General features: G+C 42.9%; 1 protein-coding gene across 1 annotated transcript; it reads right to left on the bottom strand.

The window, feature by feature from the left end:
* Positions 1–2,264: 2,264 nt before the first annotated feature.
* LOC123184155 (tau-cadinol synthase-like) lies at positions 2,265–7,114 on the bottom strand. Its single transcript, XM_044596327.1, has 6 exons — positions 7,022–7,114; positions 6,072–6,183; positions 5,480–5,849; positions 3,323–3,458; positions 2,925–3,173; positions 2,265–2,546 (listed from the first exon to the last, which is right to left on the bottom strand). Exons 1-6 carry the CDS (start codon positions 7,112–7,114, stop codon positions 2,265–2,267), a joined length of 1,242 nt encoding a protein of 413 aa, XP_044452262.1.
* Between the last annotated feature and the right edge of the window lie 18,203 nt (positions 7,115–25,317).

Below are 25,317 nucleotides of genomic sequence, written 5' to 3'. Positions count from 1 at the left end.
CCGGTGCTAGAGGGATGGCCAGAGGCAGCAGCATTTCGGTGGGAGGAGGTTGAGGGGAGCGCGGGGCGGTGAGGCTGAGCGGGAGCGCTGCTGGCCGCGGGTGGTGGTGGCCGACAGTTCGGCCGGTGGTACGTTCGGCGGTTGAGGGAAGAAGAAGAAGGTTGTCTGGAGGTTGAAGAAGTAATCTGCACCGCCTGTATTCCATCCTATGGCTGAATCGAATGACCAAAATTGAAATTTTAGTTAACTGGCCACTAGCCATTCCCTTTTACTACGTCGTTGTTTGTAGAATAACCTTGACGCTATGGCTAAGGCACATCTATAGATCCGGGAAGAGCCAGGCCAAGATCGATATGTAATGAAGAGTACTGATCTCAGTGAGCTGTGCTACATGCTTACAGTCATCAAGGAGGTGTTTAGGTTGCATCCTCCTACTCTGCTACTCGTCCCAAGAGAGACAAGTGAGGACTGTGAAATCATGGGCTATGACATGCCTAAAGGCACCAATATCTTCATTATTGTTTTTTTCTAATTTCCCGAGATCCTAAATTATTCCCAAATAGACGAAGAAGAAAATAGGGCCAAGGTACTATTGGAGATGCGCAAAAAATATCCATCGGGAGATGGCGCTGACGCTAACGCTCGCAAGGCGGTTTTGCAGGCAATTTCACAAAATCCTTTTTTTCGTTGAGCACATAACCCGGTTTGGGCCGATTGACTCTGAGAGCGAGCGAGGGATCGTTCAAGCTGGAGAGGTTTGAGAATAACAATGTGGATTATTATGGGACACATTTTGAACTCACCTCTTTCGGCACTGTTCAACATCGCCACCGTAGAGATTGTCTTGGTAAATCTTCTCCACGACTTTGACTGATGCTAATTCCCGATGAGCCAATTGAAGAGTCACTGAACATGTCTAAGAAATTTGGGATCACCGTAAGCAGAAAGTTTGACCTTCGGCTACTAGCTATTCCATGCCCACGCTCCAAAGCTATTTCGATATACACATGGAACATATATAGCAATAATTATGTAGAGCACCTTTATTGAACCGGAATGTTTTTGTTGCTCTGTAGTTTGTACATCTTTACATGTTTGTATAGCTCTTGTTGGACTATCAGACTATTTTTCATATTATTTTGACTGACATTGGCTATGTCAAATAATATCTCTATGCAAATATTTGCATGTACCTCTATGTAAAAAAGTATGAGCAAGCTTATCCATGAGTCAAGTTTGATATATGCACAACTCTTTCAATCTTTGAAACTAGATCGACGTATGTTCTGCAAAATGGTGAGAACATAAACTGCGAAAGAAAATATAAGTTTCCATAGCTATTGTACAGCTAATATATATGAACAACTCACGACTATCACGAGTTCATTTTAAATGTTCCGTATTAGTTACCTTAGTAGTGCAATAAAATATCATGTAACATGTCAAAAGTGTTTTAATAATTCATCACAATATACAAAAAATGGATTTTTTTTCCGGGGTAAAAAAGGATGTTATGGGAAGGAAGTAGTGCCCAGTTAAATCAGACATGATGATTCACATCGGCAATGGTCGTGTTCACATCCTGGCAGCCATGGCACCAATAACCATATTCATGACCTCGTTGTGGAAGAACGTATGCGCTTTGATGGCGAAGATGGCTGCTTGCCGGATAAGAGAAGTAGGAGGCCTATGTACAATAAATGTACAAAAGGAGTGAGGATTAGAGGGACAATAGAGGATGGGGGATTTCGTATCCACGTTGATATTATGGTTAGATGGGTTTTGAGGTGGCCTAAAAGAACAACACAGCTGGGAAACACATAGAGCTTCTTCCAAAAGCCGGGATGTAATTGTTATAATAAATAAAATTGTGATGTAAATCAAATCTGAGTTGTGGCCACCCATGTACATGTGTCTTGGTTGAGAATCTTATAGTTGCTAGTGTCAATGAAAACTTGTTTAAATCTGTGATCATGTAATCTCCACTGTTGTTACTAGTTCTACATGCAACACATTGTGCAACTATATAATTTCTCTGACGAACTCAAAACATACCTAGATATATTTAGTCCTTTACATAAGATAAAATTTTAGTAGAGATATAATTATAACCAAAATTATCACACTGTAACAAAATGCACCAGCACAACTTTCTTTCACTGTAGCATTTTACATATTATCAATGAATCACATGCATGCTTATCAACATTGACCTTTTTATGGTTAAAACTAGGGAACAAATACACGATGAATTTGGCCAAGGCCTACATATTCTTCAGGAAGAGCCTCTCAATAGTCCACTGCATATGTGCGCTGTGCGTGTATACATCATTTCTGTTACCATAGAAAAATGTTGTGCTAATCGCTAAGCTAATGAACTGCTGCAATGCAGGGAGAAGATGATTTTCAAAGCGAGCTTGGTTCAGGGTCTTCCATTCTTGTTCTATCAGGGCAACAATTTTGGTAATGGCCACTTCACTTGTCACGTTGTACTCATTGATGTAACACTCTACGGTGCTTGCCAGATCCCCCTTGCATTTTCGACGCTGTATGATGACATCAGTAATCACCTTTATGTAAGTATGTATCAATTTAATAATCTTCCATGCACGCACAATGATAGTACAAACTTGGTAACTGAGCCCTTCCCCCTTTTCCATAGGTGCCCACACATTTTGATGTGTACAAATTTATTAAAAAAAATAGACCAATGAAGTTAAGGTAGCATCACAAAACTGACATTGTTGAAAAATAATTCCAAGTATAATCCATACTATGATTTTTTTGTCAAATAAATCACATTTTAGTACTCAAATTGTTGGTCAAAATTATATCTCAATATGCTCGAACTTGACATTCTTACATGTGTGAAAAGAGCAAGTAACATGCAAGCAAAAAATAATTTTGAAATATTATATATATACCTCAAATGCACCGATATCATTCATGAAACGGGAAATCTTCCCGACTGATATGACGACATCTGGAACACTAGCAGCCCATTTGAGTGCTGGCTTCATCATTGCATCACTCATTCCAGCCATCATACTCACACATATTGTTGGCACGCCAATGTTCAGGCTAGTCAACTTGACCTGATCTACAAAGCTTGGCTTGTGGTTCCTGTGTGACCATTTCGCTTCTTCCAGGTAACCAGTCACGTTATTTTGGACCTGCACGCAAACAAAGAGAGGTAATCCCAAAATTAACGAGAGAGAGAGAGAGAGATGCACAACCATACACACATACACAGAGAGAGAGAGAGAGAGAGAGAGATTTATATGTTATTTTTTACAAGACAGAAAATGGTACATGAAGTTACCGCTTTTTTCAGGTGTGCTATATCGTAGTTCGTATTGGCTGGCATTTCAGCCTCAATATTCTCAAATGTCCTCAGCATCTCCGTATAGAACTTCTTCAAGTACTCCGGTAGAACAAAAGCGGCGCTCTTATCCCATCTGGAAGGCCAATTCACAAAAATAATCTTAAGATAAGTTATCGTAGTTTGACAATTCTTTGTTTGCATGTTAACCTAACCTTTTATTTTTCTGTACTCTTCATCTTTCTTCAACACATTAAGAACCACTAGTTTCACTTTGCTCCATGAGGTAAATAGTGTAACATGACATCAAAGATTTCATTATAGGTAATATATCTCATTCGTTACTGCATTTAGATTTTCTTTCATCCACCTCTTATTATGGCAACATATATATATATATATATATATATATATATATATATATATATATATATATATATATATATATATAGTGTTACTATTCATCACCCATGGTGCATAATAAGTTATTCTTCATCCTAGGTAATCTTACGATCATTTCATAATTAAATTACATTTCGAATTCAAATAGTTACATTCCTATTGATTCACTGCGTAAAATTTGACATAAGAAAATAAAAATATAGGTCATAAAACAAGAAAATTTGCAGTTTATGTGTATTTTAGACTATGTTTTATGTTTGTAATTTTACATAACATAAAATATTTTTTACGGCGATTATATATTTTCTTACGGTCCCTTTTTGCGTCGGAAATAAGACAAAACTTATGGAACGTAAAATTACGGTGCATTGATGGTAAAATAGAGGGGGTGAAGAATAACTATTCCTCACCCAGGGTAACGAATAGCGCGACCCTATATATATATATATATATATATATATATATATATATATATATATATATATATATATATATTTGTGTTAATAAAATAATAATCTAAGTATGAGTCACATTTTCATTTGAAATTGCAATTGTAAACAGATAGTAGTGAGCATTAGCTCATTACTTGTATGTACCAATGAGTGCTATTGTGTTAAGACTTATGAAAATTGCACGTCAACATGGAATTTTAGCTGTGGATTCATTCATACCCCAATTGATTTTATCTTTTCCTAATAGAGAATTTCTATTAATCATTGCACACCACACATGTAGTATACACCGGGCAAATCGATTATCCACCATCGGATTCAGCTTGTCCACGTCCGGACGCGGTAATTATCTAAAGAATAGTGATATGCTCTTGGTTTGAAGCATGATTTGTATACCACTTTTTTCTTGTTAGAATTGCACTCTTATGGCCGCGGTAATGCAGGGTGTTCAATTACTTCTTCATAAATACTAAGAATAGTTATTATCCAGTACATGCATGTTCATAATTAATTGATCACTTTGAACATCATGGAAAAATCACATTGCACACATATTTACTGATCGTGATTGCCAGTGATTCTAAGGACATACTGATATGATATGGAATGGCTATCTTAGTGGAATATACATTAGATGCATTGACAATTTGAGAGATAAAATGTAGAGATAAATCAATCCCACCTTTGTATTGCTTCATGTAGCTTCCAACTGTCCTCTAGGGTGGCATGGTTATCATATATGTCATCTAATGTGGTAATCAGTACAATCATCTTTGTGATCATACTTCGAGTGAGCTCAAATTTTGTGTCATAGTACAACACAGAGGCCCATGTATAACCCTCCACCACACGATCGCGGATAAAGCTTAGCTCGATATATCCAGAAAAATGTTCCCACCACCTGCAAATTAATTAAGCAATGTTATCTGAACTAGTACATAGATAGTCGACATAGAATATAACATCGCTAGCCTCATTAAGAGATAAAAGAGACAATGCTCAATTATTATTAAAAGCATGTGCATTCCTCTATCACTACACCATGCATGTAATTATTCTACAATGCACAGGAACTAATGAAACACTGAAGCGTCATGAACCATTAATGAATACGAATTCTCATATTAATCAAAAAATGCGACCACGTAAACTCTTATTTTCAATGATGTTAAGTACAAGAAATGTAGTAGTAACTAGACTTCTGGTTTTTTGTTTGTTTGAAGATGTAGTATGCGAGGGCAACCACCCGTGAATCATTACTGGGTTATATGTTCCGTTTATATAAGAAAGATCAATAACATACCTGGTAATAGCTTTCAGCTCCTTCGAGTGGACATTTTGCTGAATGTTGAAATCCAATTTGGCAAGCTCCAGTAGGATTGGGTTATGCTCCTCTTGTTCGTACTCTAGGATATAATGTAGCATTTCTACCCTCTTATTTGTCCTTGGCATTGGTATGTGAAGGGCACGTTGGACTTGTTGAGCTAGGGGGGTCTTGAAACTACCACTACATGATTCAAGATGATGCCTTGCAAAAGCTATGGTTTCTTCGAGTGCCAGCTCACCATGAACTAGAAGATGAGATGCATTGTATAGACACAATAGTGTCCTGGGCTCATTTGTTATATCATAGATGAAGCTTCCATCTTCACTTTTGAATCGATTGAAAACATCTATAAATCGATAAATAAATGTTGTTGGTGTTCTCGTGACCACATTGTCAATGGAGCTTCTATTGTTGTAGACATGTCGTCCACATTATGAAATAATTTTGCAAATAAGGTTACCAATCTATTCTTGATAACTCAATTTCTTAGCTAGTTAAAAATTTGTACATCATGACTTTTCGTAACCAACTATGTATAACAAGAAAAAATTGTTAGGAATATATATACCTGGAGATACCCAGTGTCCATGTTCCCTCAGCAGGCGAAACCGAAGGGCCACTTCATAGAGGTTGTACTTACTAAATTCACTCTTCAGGATTTGCCTCATAGCGGTGTCAATCTGGTCTTCAAAGTGGTGATCGATTCCGAGATGTTGTAGTGTATCCACTAAGGACATTTTTACCACTGTGTCATTGTTGGTTTTAAACAACATACATATGTCTTCCTTCAGTTTTTTTGCCCTAAGCGTCATCCACTGCTTGGATTTCTGCAGTGCATACATTTTTAATTAACCGAAAGGGACAAGGGTTAGCTAGGTAAAAAATTTGTCACCAAAACCAAAAATAGTTGGAAAAAAATCTAACAACTTGTATATCCAATGAAAGAAAATGGACCAAAAGTGCATGACTCTATAGAATAACCATATATCCTTTCATTGAGTCCAACTGTCCAACATATGCCAACCAAAGGCTATTCACATGTATCTTCTAAGGGTGTCGGTCGTGGCCAGCATATTTCATTTCAAAAGCATGCATGTGGTTTCAAGTTGCTTCTACTCAAGCATGGAGTTACACTAGACGATGTACGTATGACTATGAGTGATGTTGATAATATACAAAGTAGACATCTCAATATGACAAATCTGTACCGCTGGATATGTGAAATATAAAGTCTGTACACATATTCAAATACTATAAGAAGTGTCGACTAGTGAAGTACACACGATACGCAACCGGTTGACATGGATCTCTAGAGGAGCACATATGGTAATTAGAAATGTGTTCCTACTTGGGCCTGCAAGTAGTGGGTGCATGGTGTATATTTTGCAACCTCTTGGGCCGGCCCAGCGTAGATCGGAGTAGTAGATACTAGTACAAAAATGCATACAATAATTACAAATATATACCTTCGTGCATGGTGACATTTTGTGCCATAAATAGTTAGATTTTATTATATACCTGTAGCGGCGGTGGCTCATATCCAGCAAAGAAGTCGATCCATGGTGAGGGCTCGTAGCTGAACGCAGGAGTAGCAGCATTGCCGGACGCCATGGAAATTAACCGTTGCTTCTTTGTTTTAAAGAATTAGCAGCTTGGGCTATAGATAGTTTTCTTTGGGGAGGAAGGAGAATGTGTGCGTGAGGCCTTTAAATAATGTCCACGCGATGGCAGATCCATGCATATTTCTCATTGTTAGCAGCCGGCCGACCGAACTATAAAGGCGGCCGCATGCACTACTAATCTACCTACCTTCCAGTTAATTATCCGGTAGTGCCTTTAGACCCACCAGGTTGATGGGCATAAAAAATCGTGTATTTCCAACATGGAGAAATCTATTTTAGATTGCTCTACTTGTGACTTGCATTGTTCCTTAGCCATTTTGTCCGTTTTTACATGTCACATAGTATTGTCATGTTTATGTTCAGAATTTACATACACATACTTGTAACAATCCTCTATATACATGAATCTTTTGTATTCATTATATCTTTTTTTTTGGCGGTTCAGATGTACCTCAGATCAGAAAATTCCAGCCCTTTCTGGGTGCAGTTGTTTGTGGTACATATACTTAATAGACAAAAAGTAGTTGCCAAATTTACATTCAACTCATGTCATAATCCAAAATATCACACTAATTTAAACTTGATAGAGCATGTAAAAAATAAGTCAAAACTATTTTAATTTGTGTAGAATGTAAAAAGAAAAATGATGGACCTGCCAAAGTTAAATCAAAGTTACTTTCAGGAATGTATTCCTTGTCGCATGTGTTATACTTCTCTTCATAGGACCGATCCTTGGTCAACGACCATGGCAGCCCCAAGATTGCATCTCATAGCAGCCGCACCAGGAACAGTACAAAGCTAGCTCAACGAATGCAATTGGCATGACAATGTATAGTCAGCAAAACACTCATGCCAATTGTTGTGATCACTCAGGCACGCATCATGCATGCAAGTCTCTTGTGCATAGAGCCAAGAATCCCTTGTACATCATTTTTCGATTATACTACATCGAGTTTAAGATGAATGCATGATGCGTATTAGCGGCTGGGCGAATTGTAACGCCCCAAGACCGGAGCTTCAGATGCCTTCCAGGGTTTTCGGATTTCGTCGTGTGATTTGTTTGGTTCTTTGCATTCATCATTGTATCATGTTGCAAGTCATCATGTCATCATGTGCATTGTGTGTTTTTCATACATATTAAGTTGTTGCATGTTCCTTGCATGAATCTTGCTTCGTCACCTTCTCCTTCCCTCTACTTCCTTCTTTTGGCAAGTGTCACGTTCCCCTTCTCTTTTAATGTTCATCTTTGCCTCAATATTCTAACACCATGCACCTAGCCTCTCTGTCAAATTTCATCTCTATTGAAATTGTTTTGGTTAGGGTTTAAAATGGTTCAAGTTTGAATTAAATTCAAACTTGAATTATTTTTACTTCCTTTAAAAATCTCCAAACCAATTTTGTTAAATAGAGCACATTTTCAGGATCACGAGTATATTTTTATATTTCTCTAGCTCCTCTCCTTTTTTTTCCTGCTCTTTCCTTTTTGTTTTTCTGTTTGAAGTAATAGAAAAGCAGCAGCTACCTGGGCCTCGGCCACCCGGTCGGCCCATTACCTCAGCCAGCGCCTACTAACCCTAGGCCCATTTTCCTCTAAGGCCCAGCCTCCTTTCTAACCTAGCCTTCCTGAGCCCAATCCCTCGCGCACCTCTCCCTCTCGATCCCTCCCTCGCGCCGCCAGGAGAGGCACCGCGCTCGACCCCTCCTCTCGCCCGTGACCCTTTTCTCCCTGCTCGATCCCCTCTCTCCCTTTGCTCTCTCCGCGCCGCTGCATCCTCTGCACATCGATCCCCTCGCTCGTCCTCCTCCAAACCCCGGCGCCGCTCTTCCTCTGCAATGGCCTTCCTCCTGCTTCTCCTCGGCGCTACCAACCCGCCTCGACCTTGCTGCCAACAGCAGCTGCTGCACCATCTCGCCGACACCCGTCGTCCCCTCTGCTCTACCCTACCTCAGCTGCCGCCCATGGCCCGACGCCCGTCGCCCCCTCTGCTTCCCTGCTCCAGAACGGCTGCCAAGACTCCTCATCGTCCAGTGTCACCGCCCGATGCGCGAGCTCCGCCGCCCCTGCTTCCGTCGAGCTGTGTGGCTCCACCACCCTCTTCAGCCGCTCCCGCCTGCAGCACCCTCAACCTGCGACCGTCATCGACCTCGCCTCGTGCACGACGTCGACAACCTCCTCTGCTCCAGGTGTGGACACCTCCTGCTCGAGACCCCACCTTCGGCCTCGCCATGGTTCCCCTGCACAAGCTGCGTCCGTCAAGGACGTTGCCCCGTTGCCTTCTCTTGTCGAGACCGAGACCCCGTGAGCGTCAACCTCTTCCACGATCCCCGAACGACTACGGGCTGGGACGCCAAGTCCAACGACCATTGAACAGGGAACACCGCCAAGTACCCTTTCGAATCCGTCGAGACCGTCAAGGGAACGACTACCATCGCTCCAAGATCCAAACGGTTTTGACGACATGAACATCTACGGAACATTTACGACTACACGATGAACCGACAAGGCCGGCTACAACCCTTGTACCACTACTATCGCCAAGTACCACGACGACCGAAGCATAGTACCTCTACGTTTGCCATGTACATCGACCGTCACCGAAGACCCGTGTAGCACTAATGCCAAGTTCCCCTACCGTCGCCCTCGGAAACATCGAATGCGTCAAGTCCTTCTCCAAGACGTGTACCACTACTTCCTCTACCATCGCGAGAACGCCTACTTCCTCTACTTTGCACCGACTCGTTCCGCCTCGAAATGCACCCTCGGAAGGTATAACTGCCGGACCAACCACCGTGGACAAATGCATGTTGTATGTGATGTCCACGTTTGCACCGTGTCCGAGTTGTCATTACACGTCTCCCGTCGTTTGACATACCGTCGACCCGTGGGAACCTGGTATCCGGGATCACCCCACCATCCTTGTGTGACTCGCTCCCGTCACACTTTCTTTTCACCGGCATCTCAATCGAGTTACCGGAACCGGAATGTTGCCATGGCACCATTTCCGTTTCGTCGTCGTGGCACCCCTTTCTTTCTACCACGGTGACAAATGCTTCATAAAATGCTCTTATCAACTTTTTCATAAATATTGCATAAAACTTGCACATGTCATCCGCATCATGATAACAACAATTAAAATGTTTAAAACTATTGTTTGCATTAATTACTAAATGCACGTGGGGATTTACCGGATTTGTTGTTCGTTATATCCGGCCCCATTTAAATTGTTTAAATGGTATAGTTTTGTTATGATTCACCTCTTGCCATGTTAACCAACATTTAGTATTGTTGAGTACCTAACCGAGAGTGAACTAAATAATTGATGTGGTGTTCCGTCAATATGCAATAGAGTTGCATATTGAGCTCCACTTAATTTGTAGGATTGCTTGTGCACTTTGCCATGCCATGCCTCATTAATCCGGACATGCATCATATTTGGTTGTGCATCATGTCATGCTTATGTGGTGGTTGTTTACTATGTTGTTTGCTTCTTTCCGGTGTTGCTTCTTCGGGTTAGTTCCGATAACGTCGCGTTTGTGAGGAACCGTTCGACTACGTCCATTTGTCTTCTTCATGGACTCGTTCTTCTTCCTTGCGGGATTTCAGGCAAGATGCTCATACCCTCGAAATCACTACTATCTTTGCTTTGCTAGATGCTTGCTCTTTTGCTATGCCTATGCTGCGATACCTACCACTTGCTTGTCATGCCTCCCATATTGTTGAACCAAGCCTCTAACCCACCTTGTCCTAGCAAACCGTTGTTTGGCTATGTTACCGCTTTGCTCAGCCCCTCTTATAGCGTTGTTAGTTGCAGGTGAAGATTGAAGTCTGTTCCTTGTTGGAACATGGAGATGTTGTTCCTTGTTGGAACATGTTTACTTGTTGGGATATCACAATATATCTTATTTAATTAATGCATCTATATACTTGGTAAAGGATGGAAGGCTCGGCCTTATGCCTGGTGTTTTGTTCCACTCTTGCCGCCCTAGTTTCCGTCATATCGGTGTTATGTTCCCGGATTTTGCGTCCCTTACGCGGTTGGGCTATTATGTGAACCCCTTGACAGTTCGCCTTAAGTAAAGCTCTTCCAGCAATGCCCAACATTGGTTTTACCATTTGCCACCTAGCCTTTTCTTTTCCCTTGGGAGTCGCGCTCCTGAGGGTCATCATTATTTTACCCTCCCGGGCCAGTGCTCCTCTGAGTGTTGGTCCAACTGAGCGATGTCCGAGGCTATTGGGGAACGTAGCAGAAATTCAAAATTTTCCTACGTGTCACCAAGATCTATCTATGAAGAGACCAGCAACGAGGGGAAGGAGAGTGCATCTACGTACCCTTGTAGATCGCTAAGCGTAAGCGTTCAAGTGAACGGGGTTGATGGAGTCGTACTCGTCGTGATTCAGATCACCGATGATCCTAGTGCCGAACGGACGGCACCTCCGCGTTCAACACACGTACAGCCCGGTGACGTCTCCCATGCCTTGATCCAGCAAGAAGAGAGGGAGAGGTTGAGGAAGACTCCATCCAACAGCAGCACAACGGCGTGGTGGTGATGGAGGAGCGTGGCAATCCTGCAGGGCTTCGCCAAGCACCGCAGAAGAGGAGAAGGACTTGGGAGAGGAGAGGGCTGCACCAAAGGCAAAAGGTGTGTCTCAAGAGGCCCTCCTACCCTCACTATATATAGGGAGCCCAAGGGGGGGTGCGCCAGCCCTAGGAGATCCACTCTCCTAGGGGGCGGCGGCCAGGGGAGGTTTCCCTCCCCCCAAGGCACCTAGGAGGTGCCTTCCCTCCTTGGGACTCTTCCTTAGGGTTCCCCCTTCACCCTAGGCGCATGGGCCATAAGGGAAGTGGCGCCCCAGCCCACTTTGGGCTGGATCCCTTCCCACTTCAGCCCATGGGACCCTCCGGGATAGGTGGCCCCACCCGGTGGGCCCCCGGGACCCTTTCGGTGGTCCCGGTACAATATCGATGACCCCGAAACTTGTCCCGATGGCTGAAATAGGACTTCCTATATATAAATCTTTACCTCCGGACCATTCCGGAACTCCTCGTGACGTTCGGGGTCTCATCCGGGACTCCGAACAACATTCGGTAACCACATACAAGCTTCCTTTATAACCCTAGCGTCATCGAACCTTAAGTGTGTAGACCCTACGGGTTCGGGAGACATGCAGACATGACCGAGACGTTCTCCGGTCAATAACCAACAGCGGGATCTGGATACCCATGTTGGCTCCCACATGTTCCATGATGATCTCATCGGATGAACCACGATGTCAAGGACTTAATCAATCCCGTATACAATTCCCTTTGTCTATCGGTATGTTACTTGCCCGAGATTCGATCGTCGGAATCCAATACCTAGTTCAATCTCGTTACCGGCAAGTCTCTTTAATCGTTCCGTAACACATCATCCCGTGATCAACTCCTTGGTCACATTGCGCATATGATGATGTCCTACCGAGTGGGCCCAGAGATACCTCTCCGCTTACACGGAGTGACAAATCCCAGTCTCGATTCGTGCCAACCCAACAGACACTTTCAGAGATACCTGTAATGTACCTTTATAGCTACCCAGTTACGTTGTGACGTTTGGCACACCCAAAGCACTCCTACGGTATCCGGGAGTTGCACAATCTCATGGTCTAAGGAAATGATACTTGACATTAGAAAAGCTTTAGCATACGAACTACACGATCTAGTGCTATGCTTAGGATTGGGTCTTGTCCATCACATCATTCTCCTAATGATGTGATCCCGTTATCAACGACATCCAATGTCCATGGTTAGGAAACCATAACCATCTATTGATCAACGAGCTAGTCAACTAGAGGCTCACTAGGGACATGGTGTTGTCTATGTATCCACACATGTATTTGAGTTTCCTATCAATACAATTATAGCATGGATAATAAACGATTATCATGAAAAAGGAAATATAATAATAATCAATTTATTATTGCCTCTAGCGCATATTTCCAACAGTCTCCCACTTGCACTAGAGTCAATAATCTAGTTCACATCGCCATGTGATTAACACTCACAGGTCACATCGCCATGTGACTTACACCCAAAGAGTTCTGGGTTTGATCATGTTGCTTGTGAGAGAGGTTTTAGTCAACGGGTCTGAACCTTTCAGATCCGTGTGTGCTTCACAAATCTCTATGTCATCTCCTAGATGCAGCTACCACGTTCTATTTGGAGCTATTCCAAATAACTGTTCTACTATACGAATCCAGTTTACTACTCAGAATAATCTGGATTAGTGTCAAAGTTTGCATCGGCGTAACCCTTTACGACGAACTCTTTTACCACCTCCATAATCGATAAAATTCCTTAGTCCACTAGTTACTAAGGATAACTTTGACCACTGTCCTGTGATCCGTTCTTGGATCACTCTTGTACCCCTTGACTGACTCATGGCAAGGCACACTTCAGGTGCGGCACACAGCATAGCATACTGTAGAGCCTATGTCTTAAGCATAGGGGACGACCTTCGTCCTTTCTCTCTATTCTGCCGTGGTCGAGCTTTAAGTCTTAACTTCATACCTTACAACTCAGGCAAGAACTCCTTCTTTGACTGATCCATCTTGAACAACTTCAAGATCATGTCAAGGTATGTGCTCATTTGAAAGTACCATTAAGCGTTTTGATCTATCCTTATAGATCTTGATGCTCAATGCTCAAGTAGCTTAATCCAGGTTTTCCATTGAAAACACTTTCCAAATAACCCTATATGCTTTCCAGAAATTCTACGTCATTTCCGATCAACAATATGTTAAAACATATACTCATCAGAAATTCTATAGTGCTCCCACTCACTTCTTTGGAAATACAAGTTTCTCATAAACTTTGTATAAACCCAAAATCTTTGATCATCTCATCAAAGTGTACATTCCAACTCCGAGATGCTCACTCCAGTCCTCAGAAGGATTGTTGGAGCTTTGCATCCTTATTAGCATCTTTTCAGGATTGACAAAACCTTTCGGTTGTATCACATACAACCTTTCCTTAAGAAAATCGTCGAGGAAACAATGTTTTGACATCCTATCTGCAAGATTTCATAAATAATGCATTGACTGCTAATATAATTCCAACAGACTCTTAGCATCGCTACGAGTGAGAAAATCTCACCGTAGTCAACTCTTTGAACTTGTCAGAAAACATCTTAACGACAAGTCGAGCTTTCTTAATGGTGACATTTACCATCATTGTCCGTCTTCCTTTTAAAATCCATCTACGCTCAACAGCCTTACGACCATCAAGTAGTTCTTCCAAAGTCTACACTTTGTTTTCATACATGGATCCTCTCTCGGATTATATGGCCTCAAGCCATTTATCGGAATCCAGGCCCACCATCGCTTCTCCATAGCTCGTAGGTTCATTGTTGTCTAGCAACATGACTTCCAAGACAGGATTACGTACCACTCTGAAGTAGTACGCATCCTTGTCATCCCACGAGGTTTGGGAGTGACTTGATCCGAAGTCTCATGATCAATATCATAAGCTTCCACTTCAATTGGTGTAGGTGCCACAAGAACAACTTTTTGTGCCCTGCTATACACTAGCTGAAGTGATGGTTCAATAACCTCATCAAGTCTCCACCATCCTCCCACTCAATTCTTTCAAGAGAAACTTTTCCTCGAGAAAGGACCCGATTCTAGAAACAATCCTTTATTGCTTTCGGATCTGAGACAGGAGGTATACCCAACTGTTTTTGGGTTGTCCTATGAAGATGCATTTATCCGCTTTGGGTTCGAGCTTATCGGCCTGAAACTTTTCCACATAAGCGTCGCAGCCCCAAACTTTTAAGAAATGACAGCTTAGGTTTCTCTAAACCATAGTTCATACGGTGTCATCTCATCGGAATTACGTGGTGCCCTATTTAAAGTGAATGTGGTTGTCTCTAATGCTTAACCCATAAACTATTGTGGTAATTCGATAAGAGACATCATGGTATGCATCATATCCAATACGGTGCAGTTATGATGTTCGGACACACCATCACACTATGGTGTTCCAGGCTGTATTAGTTGTGAAACGATTTCCACAATGTCTTAATTTTGTGCCAAACTCATAATTCAGATATTCATCTCTATGATCATATCATAGATCTTTTATCCTCTTGTCACGACGATCTTTCAACTTCACACTGAAATTACTTGAACCTTTCAATAATTCAGACTCGTGATTCATCAAGTAAATGTACTCAACATCTATTCAAATCATCTGTGAAGAAAGAACATAACGATATCCACTACATGCCTCAGCACTCATTGGACTGCACACATCAAAATGTATTACTTCCAACAATTTGCTTTCTAGTTCCATTTTACTGAAACCGAGGCTTTCAGTCATCTTGCCCATGTGGTATGATTTGCATGCCTCAAGTGATTCAAAATCAAGTGAGTCCAAACGGTCCATTTGCATGGAGTTTCTTCATGCATACACACCAATAGACATGGTCTGCATGTCTCAAACTTTTCAAAAATGAGTGAGTCCAAAGATCCATCAACATGGAGCTTCTTCATGCGTTTTATACCGATATGACTTACGTGGCTGTGCCACAAGTAGGTGGTACTATCATTACTATCTTTTGGCATGAACATGTGTATCACTACGATCGAGATTCAATAAACCATTCATTTTAGGTGTAAGACCATTGAAGGTATTATTCAAATAAACAGAGTAACCATTATTCTCCTTAAATGAATAACCGTATTGCGATAGACATAATCCAATCACGTCTATGCTCAACGCAAACACCAATCTCGATGGTAGAGGGAGCATGCGATGCTTGATCATATCAATATTGGAAACACTTCCAACACATATCGTCAGCTCACCTTTAGCTAGTCCCCGTTTATTCCGTAGCTTTTATTTCGAGTTACTAACACTTAGCAACCGAACCGGTATCTAATACCCTGGTGCTACTAGGAGTACTAGTAAAGTACACATCAACACAATGTATATCCAATATACTTCTATCGACCTTGCCAGCCTTCTAATCTACCAAGTATCTAGGGTAATTCTACTCCAGTGGTTGTTCCCCTTATTACAGAAGCACTTAGTCTCGGGTTTGGGTTCAACCTTGGGTTTCTTCACTAGAGCAGCAGCTGAATTGCCGTTTCACGAAGTATCCCTTCTTGCCCTTGCCCTTCTTGAAACTAGCGGTTTCACAAACCATCAACAATTGATGCTCCTACTTGATTTCTACTTTTGTGGTGTCTAACATCGCGAATATCTCAAGGATCATCATATATGTCCCTGATATATTATAGTTCATCACGAAGCTCTAGCAGCTTGGTGGTAATGACTTCGGAGAAACATCACTATCTCATCTGGAAGATCAACTCCCACTTGATTCAAGCGATTGTTGTACTCAGACAATCTGAGCACAAGCTCAACAATTGAGCTTTTCTCCCTTAGTATGTAGGCTAGAAGAACCGTCGGAGGTCTTATACCTCTTGACGTGGGCACGAGCCTGAAATCCCAATTTCAGCCCTTGAAACATCTCATATGTTTCGCGACATTTCAAAAACATCTTTGGTGCCTCAATTCTAAACCATTTAACTGAACTATCATGTAGTTATCAAAACGTGTATGTCAGATGTTCGCAACATCCACAGACGACGTTCGAGGTTCAACACACCGAGCGGTGCATTAAGGACATAAGCCTTCTATGAAGCAATGAGGACAATCCTCAGTTTACGGACCTAGTCCGCATAATTGCTACTAACAACTTTCAACTAATTTTTCTCTAGGAACATAACTAAACAGTAGAACTAAAGCGCGAGGTACGACATAATTTGCAAAATCCTTTTGACTATGTTCAGGATAATTAAGTTCATCTTATGAACTCCCACTTAGATAGACATCCCTCTAGTCATCTAAGTGATTACATGATCCGAGTCAACTAGGCCGTGTCCGATCATCACGTGAGACGGACTAGTCAACGTCGGTGAACATCTTCATGTTGATCGTATCTTCTATACGACTCATGCTCGACCTTTTGGTCTGCTGTGTTCCGAGGCCATGTCTGTACATGCTAGGCTCATCAAGTTAACCCTAAGTGTTTTGCATGTGTAAAACTGTTTTACACCCGTTGTATGTGAACGTAAGGATCTATCACACCCGATCATCACGGCGTGCTTCGAAACGACGAACTGTAGCAACGGTGCACAGTTAGGGGAGAACACTTCTTGAAATTTTAATGAGGGATCATCTTATTTACTACCGTCGTTCTAAGCAAATAAGATGTATAAACATGATAAACATCACATGCAATCAAATAGTGACATGATATGGCCAATATCATATTGCTCCTTTTGATCTCCATCTTCGGGGCTCCATGATCATCATGGTCACCGGCATGACACCATGATCTCCATCATCATGATCTCCATCATCGTGTCTTCATGAAGTTGTCACGTCATCTATTACTTCTACTACTACAGCTAACGGTTAGCAATAAAAGTAAAGTAATTACATGACGTTTAAGTTGACACGCAGGTCATAGATAAATTAAGACAACTCCTATGGCTCCTGCCGGTTGTCATACTCATCGACATGCAAGTCGTGATTCCTATTACAAGAACATGATCAATCTCATACATCACATATATCATTCATCACATCCTTTTGGCCATATCACATCACATAGCATACCCTGCAAAAACAAGTTAGACGTCCTCTAATTGTTGTTTGCATGTTTTACGTGGCTGCTATGGGTTTCTAGCAAGAACGTTTCTTACCTACGCAAAGACCACAACGTGATATGCCAATTGCTATTTACCCTTCATAAGGACCCTTTTCATCGAATCCGATCCGACTAAAGTGGGAGAGACAGACACCCGCTAGCCACCTTATGCAACTAGTGCATGTCAGTCGGTGGAACCAGTCTCACGTAAGAGTACGTGTAAGGTCGGTCCGGGCCACTTCATCCCACGATGCCACCGAATCAAGATAAGACTAGTAACGGCAAGCATATTGAACAAAATCAACGCCCACAACTACTTTGTGTTCCACTCGTGCATAGAATCTACGCAATAGACCTAGCTCATGATGCCACTGTTGGGGAACGTAGCAGAAATTCAAAATTTTCCTACGTGTCACCAAGATATATCTATGAAGAGACTAGCAACGAGGGGAAGGAGAGTGCATCTACGTACCCTTGTAGATCGCTAAGCGGAAGCGTTCAAGTGAACGGGGTTGATGGAGTCGTACTCGTCGTGATTCAGATCACCGATGATCCTAGTGCCGAACGGACGGCACCTCCGCGTTCAACACACGTACAGCCCGGTGACGTCTCCCATGCCTTGATCCAGCAAGGAGAGAGGGAGAGGTTGAGGAAGACTCCATCCAACAGCAGCACAACGGCGTGGTGGTGATGGAGGAGCGTGGCAATCCTGCAGGGCTTCGCCAAGCACCGCAGAAGAGGGGAAGGACTTGGGAGAGGATAGGGGTGCACCAAAGGCAAAAGGTGTGTCTCAAGAGGCCCTCCTACCCTCACTATATATAGGGAGCCCAAGGGGGGGTGCGCCAGCCCTAGGAGATCCAATCTCCTAGGGGGCGGCGGCCAGGGGAGGTTTCCCTCCCCCCCCCCCCAAGGCACCTAGGAGGTGCCTTCCCTCCTTGGGACTCTTCCTTAGGGTTCCCCCTTCACCCTAGGCGCATGGGCCATAAGGGAAGTGGCGCCCCAGCCCACTTTGGGCTGGATCCCTTCCCACTTCAGCCCATGGGACCCTCCGGGATAGGTGGCCCCACCCGGTGGGCCCCCGGGACCCTTCCGGTGGTCCCGGTACAATACCGATGACCCCGAAACTTGTCCCGATGGCCGAAATAGGACTTCCTATATATAAATCTTTACCTCCGGACCATTCCGGAACTCCTCGTGACGTCCGGGATCTCATCCGGGACTCCGAACAACATTCGGTAACCACATACAAGCTTCCTTTATAACCCTAGCGTCATCGAACCTTAAGTGTGTAGACCCTACGGGTTCGGGAGACATGCAGACATGACCGAGACGTTCTCCGGTCAATAACCAACAGCGGGATCTGGATACCCATGTTGGCTCCCACATGTTCCACGATGATCTCATCGGATGAACCACGATGTCAAGGACTTAATCAATCCCGTATACAATTCCCTTTGTCTATCGGTATGTTACTTGCCCGAGATTCGGTCGTCGGAATCCAATACCTAGTTCAATCTCGTTACCGGCAAGTCTCTTTACTCGTTCCGTAACACATCATCCCGTGATCAACTCCTTGGTCACATTGCGCATATGATGATGTCCTACCGAGTGGGCCCAGAGATACCTCTCCGCTTACACGGAGTGACAAATCCCAGTCTCGATTCGTGCCAACCCAACAGACACTTTCAGAGATACCTGTAATGTACCTTTATAGCCACCCAGTTACGTTGTGACGTTTGGCACACCCAAAGCACTCCTACGGTATCCGGGAGTTGCACAATCTCATGGTCTAAGGAAATTATACTTGACATTAGAAAAGCTTTAGCATACAAACTACACGATCTAGTGCTATGCTTAGGATTGGGTCTTGTCCATCACATCATTCTCTTAATGATGTGATCCCGTTATCAACGACATCCAATGTCCATGGTTAGGAAACCATAACCATCTATTGATCAACGAGCTAGTCAACTAGAGGCTCACTAGGGACATGGTGTTGTCTATGTATCCACACATGTATCTGAGTTTCCTATCAATACAATTATAGCATGGATAATAAACGATTATCATGAAAAAGGAGATATAATAATAATCAATTTATTATTGCCTCTAGGGCATATGTCCAACAGAGGCTACCAGGGGCAACTCTGGACTGGCTTACCCGACGTCTTGCTCATCCGGTGTGCCCTGAGAACGAGATATGTGCAGCTCCTATCGGGATTTGTCGGCACATCTGGGTGGTGTTGCTGGTTTAGTTTTACCCTGTCGAAATGTCTTGTTGTACCGGGATACCGAGTCTGATCGGAACGTCTCGGGAGGAGGTCTATTCCTTCGTTGACCGTGGGAGCTTGTGATGGGCTAAGTTGGGACACCCCTGCAGGGATTTGAACTTTCGAAAGCCGTGCCCGTGGTTATGGGCAGATGGGAATTTGTTAACGTCCGGTTGTAGAAAACCTGAAGTTGACCTTAATTAAAATGCATGAACCGCGTGTGTAACCGTGATGGTCTCTTTCCGGTGGAGTCCGGGAAGTGAACACGGTGTTGGAGTCATGCTTGACGTAGGTTGTTTTAGGACCACTTCTTGATCATACTTTATCGACCGTGCTTTGCCTTCTCTTCTCGCTCTCATTTGCGTATGTTAGCCACCATATATGCTAGTCGCTTGCTGCAGCTCCACCTCATACCTTTTACCCTTCCTATAAGCTTAAATAGTCTTGATCGCGAGGGTGTGAGATTGCTGAGTCCCCGTGACTCACAGATACTTCCAAAACCAGTTTGCAGGTGTCGATGAAACCGTACAGGTGACGCAACCAAGCTCAAGGAGGAGCTCGATGAAGACCTTGTCCTTTGTGTTGTTTCGTTCTAGTTGATCAGTAGTGGAGCCCAGCTGGGGTCGATCAGGGACCTTTGTCGCATTTGGGGTTCTTCTTTTATTTTGGCTCCGTAGTCGGGCCTTGATTGTATTTGATTGATGTAATGCTTTATTCATGTAATATGTGTGAAGTGGCGATTGTAAGCCAACTATGTATCTCTTTCCCTTATGTATTACATGGGTTGTGTGAAGATTACCTCACTTGCGACATTGCTTTCAATGCGGTTATGCCTCTAAGTCGTGCTTCGACACGTGAGAGATATAGCCGCATCGAGGGCGTTACACGAATTATACTAGATAGTCCCTCTTTTGATTTATAAGGCCCAAGTGTATCCCTAAATTAACCATTTAATCAAAGTAACACCAAATGTATATCATAAATGGTATATATTTAGAAGTTTTTTATGGAATATTTTTTTGTGATATAATACTAGCATTATGTTGTTTGAATTGATGATTATTCGGTACATGTGGGCCTTATAAACTGGAGAAGGAGTACAAAGAAAATGCTTATATTCTACTCCATGATTGAACTGTGTGCTCTGGTTGTTGCCGCTGCCTGTGGAGGAAGGATAGGTAGTCAGTTGTGGCTGCTCCACCACCGGAGACCTGGGGTAGCAGCCCCTGCTCACCACGGTGGATCCGCCACTTGACTCCATCAGTAGTAGAGTTCAACTTCATTTTTGGTGTTGCATTATTAGTAGCCCTAGGAGTTACGTTCAACTAAAAATAAAATAGTTATCGAGTTCACATTCAAAGTCGTGTCAATATCCAAAAGATCATATTAATGTAAACCGGTTAGACTACATGATAAAATTTAAAATCAATTAAAACAAAAAGTTCTAGATAGCTAACATTAATAAATTAGGGCATGCTTTCATTACCATCGTTGTGCCATGTTATTAAAGTATCATAACCCGACGACAACTCCCCCTACCTAACCCTAGCTGCCCGGTCCAAGATCCTAACCGTTTTTACCTGTGATCCATCGCCTCTACGATGTCGTGAGGTTGGGAGATGCAAATACTATAGTTTTTCTTCAAGGTCTTTCTTTGTTTTCTTGACTATGGCAACAGCACCAGCGCCTTGCGAAATACTAGTTCTCCTTCTCCTTAAGTTGTCCTTCTATGTTGATCTGGTTTTCAGGATCATGTGGTCTAGTAAACCATGGTAGGGCTTTTCGTTCATGGTGTATTGAATAGACTTTGTGCCCTATTCCAGATGGCATGGGAATTCTAGAGTTTTTGTTTGTTGTAGATGAAGATGAAACATTTTTTGCTAAAGAAAAAGACAGGCACACACGTGAGGTACCTTCGGGAACATTTATCCTTGGTCAAAGACAATGGCCCATAGATTGCATCGACGTTTCATAGGATTGAAGTTTCATGGATCTTATAGCAGCCACTCATGGATCTTGTAGCATCGTTGGCTCAGCAGCAGTGGCGTCCGATTCCCTCGACACTAAGGCGTAGTTGACGATTTACCGCCGGCGGTAGGTGGATCCGATGGCAAGGAGGTGAAGCGGTAGGACCGGTGAACGGTATCGGACGGTGCGATGGCGGTGCGACGACGCGTGGACATTCAGTCGTTGTGGTGGTGCGGTAGCCCGAGCGACGAACAGCACGGTGGATCTAACTTCGGGGCGGTACAGTGGTGGCGTCTTTGGCTGGAAGCGGCCGTATTCAAACGGATTTGGTAGCGGCAGTGGAGTGGGAGGGGAGGCATTTCTGTGTGTTTTCCTAAGGGAATGTTCCGGATGGTGGTTGGGCTGCACGCGGCTGCGTTTTTGTTTTCTGAGACTCGCGCGTGGTGTTGTATATTTCCAGCACAAGGGGTTGTGTTTTAGGGCTGCCTCTAACCATTACCACAAAAATATAGTGATTGGGAAGCTGTTGGAGCACTATTTTTAGGTCAAGATGCCGTAAAAAGCGTGGGGTTTTTTTGCGTCTCTACTCTATTTTAAGTCACCTATTGGAGATGCTTTACATGTGTTCACTTTCTCCATAGGTGTCGCCGCCTCCTTCAAATACTTACCCCTAAGTGTATGCATGTGAGGGCAACTATTGGTGGTGCACGAGTCAGGTGAACATGCGACCTGGTGCAGCTTAGGCCATTTGCGAGCGGGTGCATGGGATGGGTCGGTGACATTTAGGATGGTCTGGCTAAGCCATTCGACCGGTTTTTGTGCGGAGAAAAGGACGGAAACAGGAAAACGGTGACATAGCATAACCATGGCGGGGCTTTTCTTCACCCTCGATTTAGCAGATTTTGTCTCCTACAATACTATTGGAGCAGGAATTCAAAAGTGTTGGCTTTCTATTTTGCATGTTTGCCGTGGTTGTGTTTGTGGAAATTACTTCATCTATCGTTTAGTAGAGAATTTTCTGGGTCTTGTAATTCGTTTGGTAACCGTTCTTCTGTTTGGTTTATCAGCCTAAAGCAATTTGCCAGTTTGTCGGCATAAGCCGAGTAGGTGGGCTTCTTTTCGTTTGGACGCGTGGTGCTTATGAGATCGCAAACAAACTACAAAGAAAAGGACATGTATGCGGTGTACTTTATGCACTGCTTCTCTTGCCACACGTGTTATCCTTATCTTTATATATATATGATTGATACTTTGTCAAAGGCAACATCTCCTAGATTGCATCTACTTTTCATAGCAGCCGCACCAGCTGGAACAGTATAAGGCACATATCCATCGTGGGCATCACAATCAGGTCTATCTTTACGTAGCTGTGACCACTCGGCGCATGCATGCATCCACGTTTCTCACCGTCAAGTAGCAGCCGTAGGAATCGACGTTTCTCACAGTCAAGTAGCAGCCGTAGGAATCCGGTATATTGATCTTATGCGTACTACTCCGTCGGTGCGGTGTCCACTAGATCGACTTTAAGATCTGCTCTTCACTGAGAATGTTAGCAGCCGGTTGAATCATTTTTAGTATACAGGCCATGGCGCCTTTATGTTCTCCCCCGCTAGTTCAAGATCCATGTGTGCATTCATACTGCATTTTTAGCAGCCGAGAGGAGTCACCTTCAACTACAACACATTATTAGAGGATATGGACGAAAACGTCACATGATACTCGGATGTCAACACATTACCATTAGATTAGATACACATGTCTCACCTCCATGCGCGCCCCCATGCTTTATACCATGCTAATTAATTGTATGTGAGTAATTAAATGTGTTGCTACCTTTGGAAATGTAGTTGCGTTCAGACACAAGAAGAACATAAAGTATTTGTAAGGGCCTCCTGTAAGTTGACAGGATACTTCTCTATCTCTGCCAAACGAAGCTAGTAATCACAATGCACCATGAATCTAAATTTGGTCTCGCGAGGGTGAGCTAACTCCTATTCAGATGGCCATGGTTCTAAGTGGAGAAAAAGAAGAGAAATAAAGGACAACTACCAGGCAGCCTACACTCGAACTCATGGTGAGGATGCGAGGAAAAAGAATAGGAGAACACTCTGTGTTGTGGGCCCTGGAAAGCTCTAAATAACAATATCTATTACCGAACATTATGCATATACGTAGCATTCATAATAAAATCTACCTTTCTTTTGCTATTTTTCAGTTCTTGCAGTTCAGTTAGTAATCAAAGTTTTGCCTGATTTATTAGTTTAATGGAATATGTAGGTTTTCCGCCATAGTTCGAGTACGACAGTGCTTTCTTGTCACAAGTTTTAGCGTTATCCTCGTATGATTGATACTAGGCCAAAGACAATGCTGCCTAGATTGCATTGATGTTTCATAGCAGCCGCTCCAACCAAAACATTACAAGGCTAGATTATCGGAAAGGCACAGATCCATCATGGGCGTGACAACGCACAGCTATAGCAATCAGGTATATCTTGCATAACACACATAGATGCATGGATGACACATGTTTTTTTAGGGGATGCATGCACGACACATGTTAGCAGCCCGACAAATGCTGGTGGGATGCACGTGAGTTCAAGACAATCTACTCAGCAATTGTGCTGATGCATTCATGTTTGTTTCTTTGTTAGCAGCCGGCAGAGTCACATTAAGCTATAATGCATTTTTAAGATATATGGATGAAAACATCACACGGCAGTCACCATTCAAATAGTCATTTGCGATGGCAACTAAAAGATTTAATAAATTTTTTGAGAAATATAGGTGCGCTTTGACACAAGAAGAACATAAAATATTTTAATGCGCCTTCTTTGAGTTAGTGCCACACATATCTTGTTCCATGTCCGCCAACCGAACCTAGCAATGGCTGTGATAAGTAGAATTAATATATGATAAGTGGTAGCATACTATGTGTTAGTGGTCCGCCCATGATGCACTAAGCAGCACTATCGGGATGGTGGACAATTAAACAAGAAAGGATAGAGAGAGAAAACAACTGATGGGTCTATGCAATTAAGTACTTCCTCCGGTTCTTTTTACTCCACATATTACGTTTGTGTCAAGTCAAACTTTGCAAAGTTTGAGAAAATTTGTATTGAAAAGTATTAACGTCTATAAGAGTAGGGCATTTTGGAGACCGAGCTCCATGGAGCCCTTTATTTTGAAAAATTCAAAATTCATAAATTTTGGTTTCAAAAAATTCTGAAAAATAATACACAAGTATGCAAGGATGTAAAAT

This window comes from Triticum aestivum, chromosome 2A (assembly GCF_018294505.1).
Source record: "Triticum aestivum cultivar Chinese Spring chromosome 2A, IWGSC CS RefSeq v2.1, whole genome shotgun sequence".
NCBI lineage: Eukaryota > Viridiplantae > Streptophyta > Magnoliopsida > Poales > Poaceae > Triticum > Triticum aestivum.
Note: the sequence above shows the minus strand (reverse complement) of the source record. Positions and strands in the feature narration are given on the sequence as shown.